The following is a 15,832-nucleotide window of genomic DNA, read 5'->3' on the forward strand; positions in this document are numbered from 1 at the left end:
GTGAAGGTGTAAGTTATCGTTACTTAAGGCATGAGTAATAGTTACATGAAATAACCATAACTACAACTGCTGAATTTCTATGTTATTTTGCGAGTAAATTAACAACCTAACTATAACGTCCCTGTAATCTTTGATTTTTCCATGAATTTGTGTTTTTTTACATTCTATTTCCCAACTATAATATTCCTGAAACCTTTGTTTTTTAAGTGAATTGCTATGCGTTTTTTACCGTAAAGTAATTTTCATTACTATACGTTAATCTACCCACTGCCATGCACAGCCTTTAGTCGTGCATGGCGGGTGTTGGCCGCATGGCCTGTCTATCTGAGGGATGTCTCTGGGTGTGAGAGTGTCTGTCTGGGTGTGAGAGTGGGCCTGAGAGGGTCTATGTGGATGTGAGAGTGGGTGTGAAAGTGTCTGGTGCCAGAGTAGGTATAAGAGGGTGTCTCATGGTGTGACAGAGGTGTGAGAGTGTCTGTGAGTAGGTGTGTGAGTGTCTGTGTGGGTCTGTGAGGATATGTGGGAGAGTGAGTGGGTCTGTGGGTGTGTGAATGTCTCAGTGGGTCTGTGAGTGGGTGCATTAGTGTCTAAGTGGGTCTGTGAGTTAGTGCGTGAGTGTCTGAATGGATCTGTGAGTGGGTACATGAGTCTCTGAGTGGATCTCTGAGTCTCTGAATAGGTCTGTGAGTGGGTGCATGAGTGTCTGAGTGCATCAGTGAGTGGGTGTGTGAGTGTCTTTGTGAGTGTGTCAGTAGCTGTGTGAGTGACTCTGCCACAAAGGAGCTTCACCTTTAACGTTCTCTAACAACAGTCCACAGCTTTGCATGAACTAGTGGAGTTCTTTCTGCCTCCTTCGGTAAATGTCCAGTATGTATGGTACACTACAGCTGTGTAATGGAGCACACAAAAATGTCACCAGTAACCTTAGTGCGTTCTGGCAACATGATTGGTACTGTTGCCTGTTTTTCTAGAATTCTGTGATACAATGAATCTTCCTATAGGGAGGCCAATTAGACTACAAAGATGTAAATCTCCACCAAACCAGGGTCCTTCCTTTTATCTATAAGAAGTAAGTGTTTCTTTGTTTTGTGGCAATGTCCTCATATTCCTCTGCATTAAGAATGTTCCATCAACATCAGTGGGAAAATCACAGGGGGGCCCTTTGGGAAGCTTTCCATCATCCTGGTAATGGGGGGAAGACATGCTTACTATTAAGGTGGAGGGAGCAGGGCCAAGCGTGCGCAGCTTTCGGGTGATTTGCACATTTGCATATAATTCAAAGGGAGATCAACTGACTCTAGGGGAGAGTTGCCGGGCGCCCGTCTTCCCCCAACTGATTTCAGCCCCAGGTACCCCATCCCCTGGGCCCACCACAAGTCACCCCCGGGGTTTGGTAGTGCTTGGGTATCTACTCTTAGGCAAGGACTCTGCAACTAGAAGCCTTTATCAGATGACCAGTTATTTACCTTTAGTAACGCCTTATCTGGTAGAGACATAGGCCCTCATTACAACCCTGGTGGTCGGTGTTAAAGTGGCAGAAACACCGGCAACAGGCCGGCGGTAAAAAAAAAATGGAATCACGACCATGGCGTAAACCGCCAACACAGACAGCCACTTTAACACTCAGTGCGGCGGTAACCGCCAACAGACAGGCAGAAGACAATGTACCGCCCACTGTATTACAACAGGCCTATCTGCCACCTTTTCCGGGGCGGTACCAACGCCATTAAAAGCACAGCGGAAACAGTACTTGGAATGGAAACCACTCACCTCTCGACACCCAACAAGGAACCAGGATGCCATACCACAAGTACTGCACCTAGCACACAGGGGAGGGGGGAGGAAAGAGAGAGTGACAAACACACACGCAACACCCCCACCCTCACCCACAATAACATACACACAAATACATGCATCAACATTACATTTACACCCCGTCACCCCCTGGAAGAACGCAAAGACAAAATGAAATGATTGTAACGAGTGTAATCATTGAAAAGTTAGATAGGCCAAGATAACTTTAAATCATCAGTATATACAAATATGTACAGCAACCACACAAGTCCGCATAGTGTTCCAATCATTGTCCGTGGACCAGTGGTCCCAAAATGCATGGGCAAAGCCCACACATGATACCTAACTCGAAACGGAGAGAACACTGCTTGGGCATCAGGTCGGAAAAAAAACGGCACCTCATGGGTAGGGGGGCGGCCTCAGCCGGATGAAGGGACGACACCACTGCTCCACGAGGGGACTCCATGCCCACTGATTGGTCCTGGGGAGTGCAAAGCCACAGTCTCTCAAGTGGGTGGGTTGCCCACTGATTGGTCCTGGGGAGTGCAAGGCCACAGTCTCTCAAGTGGGTGGTTTGCCCACTGATTGGTCTTGGGGAGTGCAAAGCCACAGTCTCTCAAGTGGGTGGTTTGCCAACTAATTGGTTCTGGGGAGTGCAAAGCCACAGTCTCTCAAGTTGGTGACCTGTTCCACTGGTTCTGGAGGAGTGCTTCATCCTGCCAAGGACTGGGGTAGTGGATGCCTTTCTCCACTGGTTCTGTAGGGGGCTTTGTGCCCAGAGTGCTTCATCCTGCCAAGGACTGGGGTAGTGGATGTATCTCTCCATCGGTTCTGGAGGGGGCATGCTGCCCAGAGTGCTGCACATGCAGTGTGGCAGGTCCCATTCCCTCACCTGAGTGTGTGTGCCACGAGATTGCCTGGGAACAGGTAGCATGATACTCCATGGAGTGAGAGCCACACTCCACCCTGCTGCGACTTTGCCTGCCACCTGCTGGTACTAACAGTGCTGGGTGTGGTGCCTCATGTATGCTCTGCAAGGTCCAGGACGTCTCCTGCAGCCTCGGACGGCTGTCCACTGGGAATGTTTGCCATGTCGGCTGTGGTGGCACTGTCTGAGCACGTCTAGGGGCTGGTGGCAGTGGTTGCGGCGGTGTCTGTGGTGGTGCATGTGTCAGCACCTGTGGAGGGAGACAGCAGGAGGTGTCCTGGGGCCTTGGACAGCTGACCACTGGGGATGATGCTGGGGACTGTTGCTGAGGCAGCAGACGTGCAGGTGTCGGTGCAGGTGGCATTCTATTTGCCCGAAGGGGTGACTCTAGCCTTTCAGCCGGAGGCTCCATGCACTGTGCTGACTTCCCCTTAGCCTTGTGTCCCTTCCCCACCTTGGATGTCGCTGCTGGTCCCTTGGCACTGTCCCCTTTAGGCTTGGAGGGGCCCTTGCTGGGTGGTTGGTGCGGCTTTTCCCTACAGCATGTGGGCACCTTCTTCAGCTTGGCAGGTGGCGGAGTGGGCTGATTCTTGGCCTCGCTAGGTGGCACACTGGCAGCCCTGATGGGTGTCGCCCGCAATGTGACGGGACTTGCTGAGACCACAGTGCTGGAGGATTTGGTGGCTGACGTGCTGGGCTGGGACCTGGACATCCTGGCCCTAGGGGAAGGACGGGGGGGGATGTAGGGAAGAGGTCAATGTTAGCAAGGAAAAGTTTTTTTAGACACACTGGGACGGGAAGATTGAGGGGCTTTGGGAGTGGAGAAAGAGGCAGTGGTTGTAGGAAGTGTACGTCTGCTGAATTTGGATCAAGGTGCAAGGGCCGGAGGCTGTTGTGAGGTGGATGGCTGTTGGGTGGGTGTGTGCCTGCTTTGTGTACTTTGGGAGAAGGGCTCACAGACACACTGGCAGAGGACACAGGGGACATGTGCATGGTTGTGGGGGTGGTGAATGCACGTGAGCGGTATGTGGTGATGGGCGTGCTGGTGATGGAGGTAGTGGCTGAGGAAGTAGTACATGCAGGTGTGAGTGGAGACAAGACTGGGAGGGAGGAGGAGGACGTGGAGGAGGGGGACACAGTGGAGGCAGTGGATGTTGGTGTGTCTACATGGGTATGGTGCTTGTGTGAGTGCCTGTGGGATGTGTGGTGCTTATGTTTGCCATGTCCACTATTGTGTGCATGCTGGTCTGATGGTGTGCTTGGGATAGGCTGAGGTACAGGGGATTGGGTCTGGGTAGTGGAAGTTGGAGGGGGGAGGCTGGACACAGGGACAATGGCTGCCATCAGTGCTGAGGCCCGAGCCTGAAATGCTCTCTGTTGGGCTGCCACGCCAGAGTGAATGCCCTCCAGGTATGCATTTGTTTGCTGCAAATGCCTCTCGACACCCTGGACGGCATTCAAAATGGTTGATTGCCCAACAGTGAGAGATCTCAGGAAGTCAATAGCCTCCACACTTAGGGCAGCAGGACTGACTGGTCAGGGCCTGAGGTGCCTGGGGCAAAGAAGATGCCTACCCGCCTGGGTGAGCGGGCGCGGGAAACTCGATGAGGGGCTGGTGGGAGAGCGGTGCTGGTAGAGAGGGTGGCGGCTGTACCTGTTGTTGCGGTGGGCACAGAGGTGCCCGCCACCACAAGGAAGCTCCCATCAGAGGAGTTGCTGTCGCTGGTATCTCCTCCTGTCCCCGTCGTGGAGCTCCCCTCGCCCTCTGTTCCTCTGGTGCCCCTCCGTCCCTCTGGTGCCTTCAGACTCCGTAAATTCACCCTCCTGGGCCATGTGGGTTGCAGCTCCCTCCTACTCCAGTGCCAATGCTCCTCCGCCAGATGATGGTAATGCACACAAGGACAGGGTGACAAAACAAAAAGGGGGGGAAAAACAGAAGAGACACATGGTCAATGCCTGCAACACCACTACCGTTGGCGGACACAACACACAGGGAGCAGCCCTATGCACTAGCCCATGCACTAACAGTTCAGGGGAAAAGCACATGCCCATGGGGGACTCTGCCTAGACCCATTTCATGCACAGCTGGAACCCACAGGAGCCTGACTAGGTGTAGAGGGCAACTATCACCTTTGGGGTTGGAGTGGCACTGAGCCTGCAAAACAATGGATCTACATTGGCGCGTCTGCCCTGGCCTAGGGGAACCCGCAGCCCACTTCCCCCACCCAGACACCTCGTAAAGCGCGCAGAGTCAGCTGAATGAAACTGTACTCACCCCCTTGTGGCTGCTCTGATGCCCTCAAGCCCCCATCCAACTCAGGATATGCCACCACCAGGATCTGGTACATCAGGGGGGTCTTGGTGCGACGGGCACCCCTTCCACGTTAGGAAGCCATTCCCAGCTGGGCCTCCGCCGTCTTCTTGGTCCAGCGGCGCAGGTCCTCCCATCGTTTGCGGCAGTGGGTGCTCCGTCTATGGTAGACCCCCAGGGTCCGCACTTCCTTGGCGATGGCACGCCAAATACTCTTCTTCTGGTGGGCGCTGACCTAGAGGAATAGTGAAGTAAGAATGGCTGTTAATCCCCCGTCCGGTTCTTTTCACTCATTGCCCACAAACCTCTCACCCTGGCCAAGAAAAACATACACTCACCATCCCACCATCCTCACATGCTGGCTTGTGCCCCCCCGTCTCTTCCATCCACGACACTCCATACATTCATGTGCCATCCACCGTGCACACAGTTTACTCACCTGTTTGGAGGACCGTAGAGTAGCGTGTACTGGGGGAGGACCCCATCCACCAGTTTGTCCAACTCCTCCACAGTCTGGGGAAGGGGCCCTTTCCCCAGACACTGTAGCCATTTTAGCTTCCAGACTCAGGTCACAGCAGCCCTTGCAGTGTAGGTCCTCACCTGTTGAAGGTCAGGTATCAAGTGAGTGAACAGCTAGAAAATGGCGGTCACGTCCGCAGCAATGCGTACCGTCACCGCCGGCGTACATCGTCATTGGCTCCTGAAACCTATAAGGCCCAATGATAACCAATGCTGAATTGCGCTGTGGTCTTCGACCGCCTACCGCGATGCTGCACAACGTCAGCGCAGTTACCTCATTTCTCCTTGTCCCTCCTTACAGGTCAGGCAGCTGCCATTTCAGGGGGCCACATGGCAGGCCAACTAACTGCGTCACAGCACTTTTGGGTAGGAATACGGACAGACAAAGGCACACACTGATTATATCACGATTGTGCTAAACAGCCTTGTGAAACCTATGTGGTGTATGACCCTTTGCTCACCCTTCTCCTCCACAGGGCACGTCCGCTGGGGCAGGTGATGAGATGGTGGCATCCTCCGGTGTACAGACCCCTGGTGGACCTGTCGACAATGGAAGACAGACACATCATTATCACATACAGACTTGATCGTGCCACCATCCATGAACTGTGTGCCCAGTTAGTGCCTGACCTGATGTCAGCTATCCGCCATACCACAGGAATCCCCCCTCTAGTGCAGGTCCTGTCAGTACTCCATTTCTTGGCCAGTCGGTCCTTTCAAACAACAATGGCCATGGCATCAGGGATGTCACAGCCAATGTTCTCTGACGTGTTGTCTGCACTGCTGAAACACATGCGCAGCTACATCATGTGCCCTCAGGTGGTGGATTTGCCCACAGTGAAAGGTGACTTCTATGCCCTGGGACATATCCCCAACATCATTGGTGCCACTGATGGTACACATGTGGCATTTGCCCCCCCCTTGCAGGAATGGATAGGTGTACAGAAACTGCAAAAGCTACCATTCTATGAATGTGCAGATGGTGTGTTTGGCAGATCAGTACATCTCCCATGTGAATGCCAAGTATCCTGGCTCAGTGCATGACGCTTACATTTTGAGGAATAGCAGCATCCCTTATGTGATGGGGCAACTCCAGAGGCACCGGGTGTGGCTAATAGGTGAGCCCAATGTCCCAATACAGTTGACATAGGTGTCTGGGTATAGGAGAGTCCCTAAGGGTTGGAGTATGTCCAACAGTTGTCCCTCGATATTTGCTGGTGCCTCGGTTTACCCCAACCTGTCATGGCTACTGACCCCAGTGAGGAATCTCGGGAAAAGGGCAGAGAAACACTACAATGAGGCGAACTAGGAGGATAATAGAGCGCACCTTCGGCCTCCTGAAGGCAAGACTCTGGTGGATCCATCTGACAGGTGGCTTCCTGTACTACTCACCGAAGAAGGTGTGCCAGATAATCGTGGCATGCTGTATGTTGCACAACCTGGCCTTGCGACGCCAGGTGCCTTTTCTGCAGGAGGATGAGCCTGATGCTGGTCTCGTGGCAGCTGTGGAGCGTTTGGACACTGAAGAAGAGGAGGCAGAAGAAGAAGATATAGACAACCGAAACAACATCATCATGCAATACTTCCAGTGAGACACAGGTAAGAGGGTGGCACTGCTTCTCACATTTCATACTACTGTAGGACATTGCATAAATCTGCCTTTTTACCTCTGTGTATGGACCCTGACATGTCACTTTGCCTTTCCATTTTACAGATCTGGGTCCCACTTTGTGCCCTCTGCTATGTTTACTGCTGCCCAACAACTGTGTAACATTGGTATGTGAACAGGAACATTGCTATATTTCTGAGAGGTTGCAATTACACATTTGTGAAAGTACAGACTGACTCCAGATTCATTTGTGCTTCAAGGGTGTTTATTTCTGTTCTAATAAGTGGAGGGGGTGTGCAATGGGCTGGGCTGATGGTGGAGGAATGTCCATGGTAGAGTTCAGTCTCTTGGTCTCACAGGTGCATTGTCCAAGGGGGCATAGGAAGAGGAGTGATGGCAGTTCAAAGTTGTCAGGGTGACAGTCAGGAGAGTCTTATTTCCTCGCAGGGGTCTTGGCAATGTTCTCTGTCTTGTGGTTGGATCTCAGGGACCGTTTGCGGGGTGGTTCTCCTTCTGCAGGGGTGGGGTGCTGGTGGCCTGTTGTTCCTGTGGCGGGACCTCCTGTCCACTAGCACCAGCGGAGGTGGAGGGCTGTTCATCGTTCAGGCAAGTGTCAGGAGCCAGTTTGTGTGCCACTGTGTCCCTCATGGTGTTGGCCAGGTCTGCCAGGACCCCTGCAATGGTGACCAGGGTGGTGTTGATGGACTTCAAATCCTCCCTAATCCCTAGGTAGTGTTCCTCCGGCTGCCGCTGGGTCTCCTGAAACTTTGCCAGTACCGTGCCCATGGTCTCCTGGGAATTATGGTATGCTCCCATGATGTTTGTGAGTGCCTTGTGGAGACTGGGTTCCTTGGGCCTGTCCTCCCCCTGTCGCACAGCAGTCCTCCCAGCTTCCCTGTTATCCTGTGCCTCTGTCCCCTGAACTGTGTCCACTGCCACTGATCCCAGGTCCCTGATTGTCTTGGGATAGTGAGTTTGCCTGGGGTCCCTGTAGTGGTGGACACACTGCTGATTGACGTGTCCTGGGGACGGAGGGATGGGCTCACTGGGTGGGTGCTGTGGTGGTGTCTCCTGAGGGGGGAGGCTCTGTGGTGGTTTGTGACTGTGGAAGGGGAACCAACTGTCCTGAGGTCCCTGATGGGTCAGGCTGGTCATCTTGATCCAGGCGTGCAGAGCTGCTGTCGTCACTGTGGGGGGACTGGATATGTCTGGCACCTCCTGCCCGGTGACATTGGGTGTGGGTCCTGTTGGGGTGTAAATGCATAGGTATTTTATCTGTGTGTGCCATCTTGTGCATTGGGTGAGTTACCTTCTACTCCTGTTCTTGCATTGTTGTATTTGCCATTGTGTGATTAGTGTTTTGGGGTACGTGTGGGTATCTGTACTAGACATGCTTTGGTAATGGGTGTCCATGCCTTGGTGTTGCATGCAGGGCTTGGTATTGGGATGGCTGGGTTGTGTTAGTGGGGCATATGTGAGGTGTTGGAGTGATGGGGTGAGGGTGAGGGAGGGGGAATGTGAAAGCATGCAGGTGAGATGGGGGGAAAGTATTGAAGATTTGCCTTACCAGTTCCCAGTCCTCCTGCTACTCCTGCCAGGCCCTCAGGATGCAGTATTGCCAAGACTTGCTCCTCCCATGTTGTTAGTTGTGGGGGAGGAGGTGGGGGTCCACTGCCAGTCCTGTGTACAGCAATCTGGTGTATTGAAACCACAGAACGCACCTTCCCCTGTAGGTCGTTCCACCTCTTCCTGATGTCATCCCGTGTTCTTGGATGCTGTCCCACTGCATTGACTCCGTCGACGATTCTCCGCCATAGCTCCATCTTCCTAGCAATGGAGGTGTGCTGCACCTGTGATCCGAATAGCTGTGGCTCTACCCGGATGATTTCCTCCACCATGACCCTGAGCTCCTCCTCAGAAAACCTAGGGTGTTTTTGAGGTGCCATGATGTGGTGTGGGTAATGTGTGAGGTGATGTTTGTTGTGCTGTGGGATGTGTTGTGTGGGTGTGTGTTCTACGAGGTGCGTGGATGTTGTATGAGTGATGGTGTTGTGTATGCTGGTGTAGTGTTTGCTATTCTCTCTCTGTGCTTCTTCACAAATATGTTGTTGTAAGGGGTTGTGGGTAATGTGGGTGGGTGTTTTATAGTGTTGTGTGTGGGTGTAGTGTGTGTATGTGTATCAGGTGTGTGTATTTCGAATTGTCCAATTTGGTTGTGTTTTGTAAGTGTTTGTGTATTCTGAGAGCGTGTACCGCCAATGGATTACCGCGGTTGAAATACCGCTGCATTGATTCGTGGGTCGTGATAGTGTGGGCGTATTCTTGTTGGCGTGACTGTGTGGGTTTTGGTATCGCCACTTTATCACTGACCTTTGGTGTGGTGGACTTGTGTGGGTGTCTATGTCGTGGCGGATTACGAGATGTGGGTCGTAATACCTGTAGCGGATTTCCGCCACGGTATGTTGGCGGCCTTCAGGACGGCAGTAAGCGAGATTTACCGCCACGGTTGTAATGATGGCCATAGTCTAGTTGCAAATTCCTTACCGACCCACCCATCCACCCTGTTTTGTGAACTGATTTCTAGGAACAGGGACTTCCCTTTCAGGGCACTAGTTTTGAAGCACCAGTGGTCAGTGTTCTTTATGGCTCCATGCTTCTGGAGTCGAAGGTCGTGAAAAGAAAGTGACGTCAAAGCGCTGAGGGGGTGCCTATATAAGACCCGCAATGTCCTGTCTGGGGAGGAGCGATGGATGCGGAGCCAACCAACGCCACCTAACGGAGCACAGGGGTGCTGCTCAAGAAAAATCTCCAGATCCAGACTGATGCCTGGGGAAATTTTAAGGCAAGGAATCTGCAACTAGAATATTTCTCTACCAGATAAGGAGTTAGAAAGGAAAGTAACATGTTTATTAATATAGTCACGTAGAACAACTTTTAGCTGCTTTCAGAAAATCCATTGGCAGATGGATTGTAGCGTGCATCTCACTATGCTATCAACTAGCCAATAGACATTTGCTTGGTAGATGTGAGGCCCATTCCACTATAGGCAAAGAAGCCAGTACAGCTTGGATTAGAAATGTTCCATTCACTTATATCTGTAGAGCTGCTGCCTGGAAATCTGTTCCCACATTCAGCAAACACCACTGACTAGATTCGGATACTCAAGCAGAAACAAACGAGGGCAAGAAACACCAAGGAATCTTTTTAAACTATTTCTTCTGTCATTTTTACTTCTTTTCGACTGTCAACATCTTCGTGGATAGGTAGAGCTCCATAGAGATATACATTGCAACAGCTAATTGTTGTTTTTCCTTCACAACAAAATAACCCTACTCAGTGGTACTTTACAGTGATTTATTGGTGAATAATCACACAGTGAAAGCCTCCCTTAATGGGTAGCACTGTGTGCAGGTCTTTTGTTGTGGAAGAGAAATAATGAATGGATGCCGTATTATTGAACGGCTAGTTCTGCACAATCCCGCACCCCATGAAGTGCGCCATATATGCCTCTATTCTAGCGTTTATGATTAAATTGAGACACCTATGATGCAGAAGAAAAGGCTACATACCTGTAGGCTTGTTTTTGCATTGTAGGTATCTTCATTGAAGTCATAAACGATTCTCCTGCTTCTCCAGATGTTACACTCTGTAGAAAATCAGAAACTAAGGCCCTCATCATGAACATGGCGGGATAGCCCACTGCCGACCATGCTGACGGTCGACCACCCTCACCGCCACGTCAATCCAGACACCGCCACACCTATAATGATGCAGTCATAGGCGTGGCGGTGTATGGAGGCGCATCCTAGGAGCCTGTTCCCTCCTGGAGCAGCACCACAGAACAGGTAAGTGCTGCCCGAGAAGGAAGGGGGTGTGGGTGTGTGTGTTGAGTGAGTGAGTGCATGCATGGGGGTGTGTGCGTGTGTTTGTGAAGGGGGATATGTGTCTGCGTGTGTGAATGTGTGTTTGTGTATGTCGGATTATAGGCGCATGTGTATGTGGGGGGTTGGGAGTTACGGAGGGACCTGTATGGAGGTGGGGGTTGGGGAGGGCCTACAGGGAGATTGGAGGGAGGAGGGATGGGGGGGTCGATTTTCAGGGTTCAGGGGGTGGGGGGGTTGAGGGCGGGTCTAGGGGCTTGGGGGAGTGGGTGGAAGTTGTGGCAACGGGGGGCCTAGCGTGTCACATACAGGTGACAGGAATGAGAATTCCTGTCACCCATATGCTTTCTGCCAGGGATTAACTGCCACAAAATCCCTGCTGGAAATGGGAACATTACCCCAACGCTGGTCTGGCCTCCACCGCTGGGTTGAAAGTGCCTACCGTCGGCCCGGCTGTCAGATCTAGCCTGGCGGTAGGTAGTAGAGAACTGGCTGCTTTGTTTTCATCATATGGCAGTCTGAACCGACATGCCGTTGGCGGTAATTAAGGTCACCGCCAACGGCGCGGTCAGCATAATGAGGGCCTAAGCTATCCATAAAAACGAACTGACCCGGGGCTATGGGAGTGAAAATGCCAGTATAAGGAATTGTGGATGGGGTGCCTTTCAGGCTCTCAGACAGTCTACTTTTTAAACTGTTGCCTGCAGTGTAGGCCTATCTTACTACTTTTTTTTACCTTCATATACATTTTGTAAACAAATCACCTTACATTTCCGATGCTGCAATGCAGTCCTTCTCTTATATTCTACATAATTTCTGTGCACATTCAGGGAACAAATAGGCCTCTTATAGGCTTCCATTGCAAGTTCATATTATTTCACCCATGGACAAAGACTTTGCTGCTGCTTTCCATGGAAGAGGGCTACATGAAAAGTGTTCAGGTCTGCGAAACCTAACGTAGTACATTCTAGCATTTATGCCTTCAGTAAAGATACCTATGATATGCAGAAACAGAACTACAGGTACATAACATTTTCTTCTAAAAAAAAATACGGAATAGATTCAAACCAACCATGCATAGGGACTCTTCTGGCTAAAGTTATTGTTTCATGCCATGTTTAGTGCAATTACGTTCAGTTTTCTTCTCTATATTGGGAAGCAAAGATTCCTGGAGGAATAAAAAATGACAAAGGCTGCTTTTATTGACTCCTGACATTTATTTATTCTCCTTCCCTTTGGATAGAACTGCAGAAAACATGCCCCAGCATTTCTAAACGATTTTTTTCTTCCTTTTTTGCAAATTCGTCAAATGTGCCAGAGTTATTAGTAAAACAAAAACCAGCTGGAGCATGAGGGGACCAAGAAAGCACAACCCATCCTTAGATGTATGAGGAGAAGTGGAAACGTCCTTATTTCCCCAACAAGAAAACATACGAAAAAATCTTGGCTAAACATTTGTAATAAAATTGCACAGATATGCAATGTTAATTTTTCTTTTAACATTGTCAACATCTTTTTGGGAAGTTCCTCTCCTATTTGGATTGGCGCCCGTAAAGTGGGCCGTTTTGTGGATTTGCTCATTGCCTGGAAGGATGCTACTAAGATCAATTTTAATGGACGGTGGAACTTGCTTTGTCACCATCACAGATTAGACAGAGCATCATTTTGGTCACCTCTTACGACTTATTTCTGTCTCCCACCATCTCGATTTTGTAATAACACTTTCGTATTCCAGCCACCATGAAATGATAGTTTCAATACATGTTTAAGATACTATTTAATGACTGTTGTTATTGTTTGATGTTTTATGATAATTACTGGTTCTGGCCATGTATTTTAATTTTATTATCTATTCATTTCTCTATTTTTCCTTTTCTTTTTTCTATATCTTTTTCCTTATTGCTTCTCTTTGCTGTATCTATCTTATATCCTCTCTTTTATTTTCTGAAACAAAAAAAACATAAATTGTGAATCCAGAAGTGGTTCATTCTTTTCTTGTAGCTCATAATTCAGTACTTATAGCCAGTACTATATTCATGCTTTATTCTTAAACTCTGTATATATTACATGTTCATGTATTGCTTTTTGGAATAAGTCTGATAAAAAAAATTCTGTAGGTTATTGTTCCCTTTTGTTCATACTTTTATATAATAAAGCATTCGTAAATTAAAAGAAAACATACGAAGAAAGGTTTATATACCAAAACATCTACTTCTTGTACCAGAATGAGTGGTAACATGCAAGGATTCCTGAATAGCTATCTAAACCTGTTTTGTATTAAAACAACAGTACTAAGCTGCTGTTTGTGCTGCAGCGCAATGGTTAGAAGAGCGTGGCCCTGCCATCTCTGATGGATGATGGACTGCTTAAAGTGGTGACTTTTTTCCACACCCTCCTGTCAGAGCCCACTGGGCATAGCTGAAGACAATTTCCTGTGGAGAGACTTGACAGAAAGTATCACTAAAGGAGATGTTTTGTATCCAGCTTTTTCTGGGTTCTGACAAATGCTGTACTATCTACGTCTGGTCAGTACCATGTCCATAATCCAAGTGCTTCTTCAAGCAGTCTGCTGTGGTTCAGACCTTATACAGAGGATAACCTTTGCCCATGTCGAATGCCAAGAGTCCAGTGGGCATGGGTCATGCGTCTTGCTGCAGTTGCCAAGAGTCGTGTGGGCATGGGGCCATGCCCTCAGCTTGCCAAGGGTCTTGAGTGATAAGTTGCTGCGTTTAGCTAGAGGCCATAGCCTCAGACAGTGCCCAATGAGCCCTGTGGCCTCTCACAGCCCAGAGACTCTTAGTACCCAGAGCAAGCTGGGCATAGCCTTGAACCGTGCATCATAAGCTGTAGAAGGTGGGAATAATTGCAGAGGATATGGCTGAGGGTCACGCCATATGCTTGGATCCAGATGAATGTGGCCTTTGGACGTTCCTGGAAGGATTCAGGGTCAGAGGACCAGGCACAGAGCATGGACAAATGACACATTGTGATCAGTCATGGATACTTTGTAAAGTGAATAACATATAAATTAAAAAGAAGTTATATTTTCTCCCTTGCTAACATCACAATATATTGTGTAAAATAAAATTAAAAATTTAATAATTCTCAGCACACTCGATGCACACCCCGCGGGGAACTCCTAATTCGGCAGGGAGGTGGGCTGTTGGCTTGGCGACGGCCTCCTCCCTGCGACATTGGTGTTCTAACAGTTGGTCTGCCAATGTCCTAATCAGACCCTTTGATTGCTACTCAAAAAGCTAAAAACCCTTAAAATGTGCCAGTTGTGGTGAATTGCACACCACAACTTTGCACTACCTTGCACGTGTCATTGATAACTTCTCAGATATCAATGGTGACAACATTGGTGACACTACATGTCTCATCATAACTAGCATTTACTTTTTTCTACATGTGACTAATCTGTAAAAAACAGACCTAAATCAGCCTTAGGGTAGGCACATTTGTTATTTGGAATGTTGCGTGCAGATTGTTCAGATGCAGTCAGTACCGCACATCACTAGAGAACCACACATAAGATGAATTCTAACATAGCTCTCCATCCAGAACTGCGGACGGGGTTTTCCTCTTCTCTCTCCCAAGTGGCTCGCAGACAATGAAGGCAAATTACTTCACTTTGAATGCTGTATGGATGAGACACATAACCAGACAAGGAATGGGAACTTAATGTAGGCAACTGTTTGTTAACATTCCATAGTTTATTCAAGGAGCATGTGTATGCTGTCAAAATAGTTTATAGATTTTGGTAATCATAACTACATTTTCTGTTGAAAGAATTATCGTTTGAAACCCGCAAAGGTTACTTCAGTTATTTTAGCTTGACTGATGAGTTTCATGCTTTTGTTCCCCAAGGGAGAAGCCGTGCGCCTGTCTCGGCAGCTACCCTTATATTTATCAAATGAGGATGTGCAAGACACGATTTCCAGGATGAAGCTGCAGCTGGCTGATGAAAATAAAACATGTGTTCACGGCCGCCCATTTTTTCATCACTTAACAGATATTCCAGAGGCCAAGTAATCCGCCAAAGTACTACTCCGAGGGAACATTTTTGCCTGGGCATTCATGTTTTGTCATGATTAATTATTATAACTGGTATTTTTTAATATTTATGCTGCAGTTGTTCTGTATTGTTTTGTTTATCTTGTCTATCAGTTATTCTTTTTCCTTTTTAAACATCTGTCCTATTTGCCTCAACACTAAAAATAAAACATGATATGTAAGACCTGCTTGCATAAAACAGTTATTTTGATTCATACTGCCACCTCACCTGCCTTTTAGTTTTATAGGACAGCTCATACCAAGCTCTAACCTGATGTATAATGATATGTTCACAACTTATTTTGTTAATTTCTAAATTTATGAAAAACACAGGTGCCCAGTAAGTTATTCGGCGGCTATCAGGACAACTTAAAACCCCTCAATCTCATCTAACTGGTTTAATGAACAGTATACTGGAAGATCTACTGTTACCAAAATAGTTTCAAGCTATCATCGCAATGCACTTTCTAATGACTACTCTTATGCTGATAATGAACATGTAATCACAACGTCTGACTCATACAATTCGACTGTCCAGCTCTCACTATATGATTATGAACTGTTGCATGCCTGAATTGCATGTGTGCAATGGTGTATTCGTCTGCGGTGCACTCTTAGGGAAATCAGGATACTGCTTTTCATTAACTACTCCTCCCCTGCCCAACGGAGTGAGAGTTACTAACTTTAGCAATTGTGTTCATATATCACATTGTTGCAACTTTTGTGACTTTAAA

The 15,832-nt window shown here is 48.6% G+C and overlaps 1 protein-coding gene across 2 annotated transcripts in view; it reads left to right on the forward strand.

Moving 5' to 3' along the window:
• PMS1 (PMS1 homolog 1, mismatch repair system component) overlaps positions 1 to 15,282 on the forward strand; it is a 668,051-nt gene extending 652,769 nt beyond the window's left edge. For both annotated transcript variants that reach the window (XM_069225897.1, XM_069225898.1), the window contains one exon: positions 14,913 to 15,282. In XM_069225897.1, coding sequence (XP_069081998.1) covers positions 14,913 to 15,077 — 165 coding nt within the window. In that variant the 3' untranslated portion in view covers positions 15,078 to 15,282. The remainder of the gene's footprint in view (positions 1 to 14,912) is intronic.
• Positions 15,283 to 15,832: the final 550 nt, after the last annotated feature.

The sequence above is a fragment of the Pleurodeles waltl genome, chromosome 3_1 (assembly GCF_031143425.1).
Source record: "Pleurodeles waltl isolate 20211129_DDA chromosome 3_1, aPleWal1.hap1.20221129, whole genome shotgun sequence".
NCBI lineage: Eukaryota > Metazoa > Chordata > Amphibia > Caudata > Salamandridae > Pleurodeles > Pleurodeles waltl.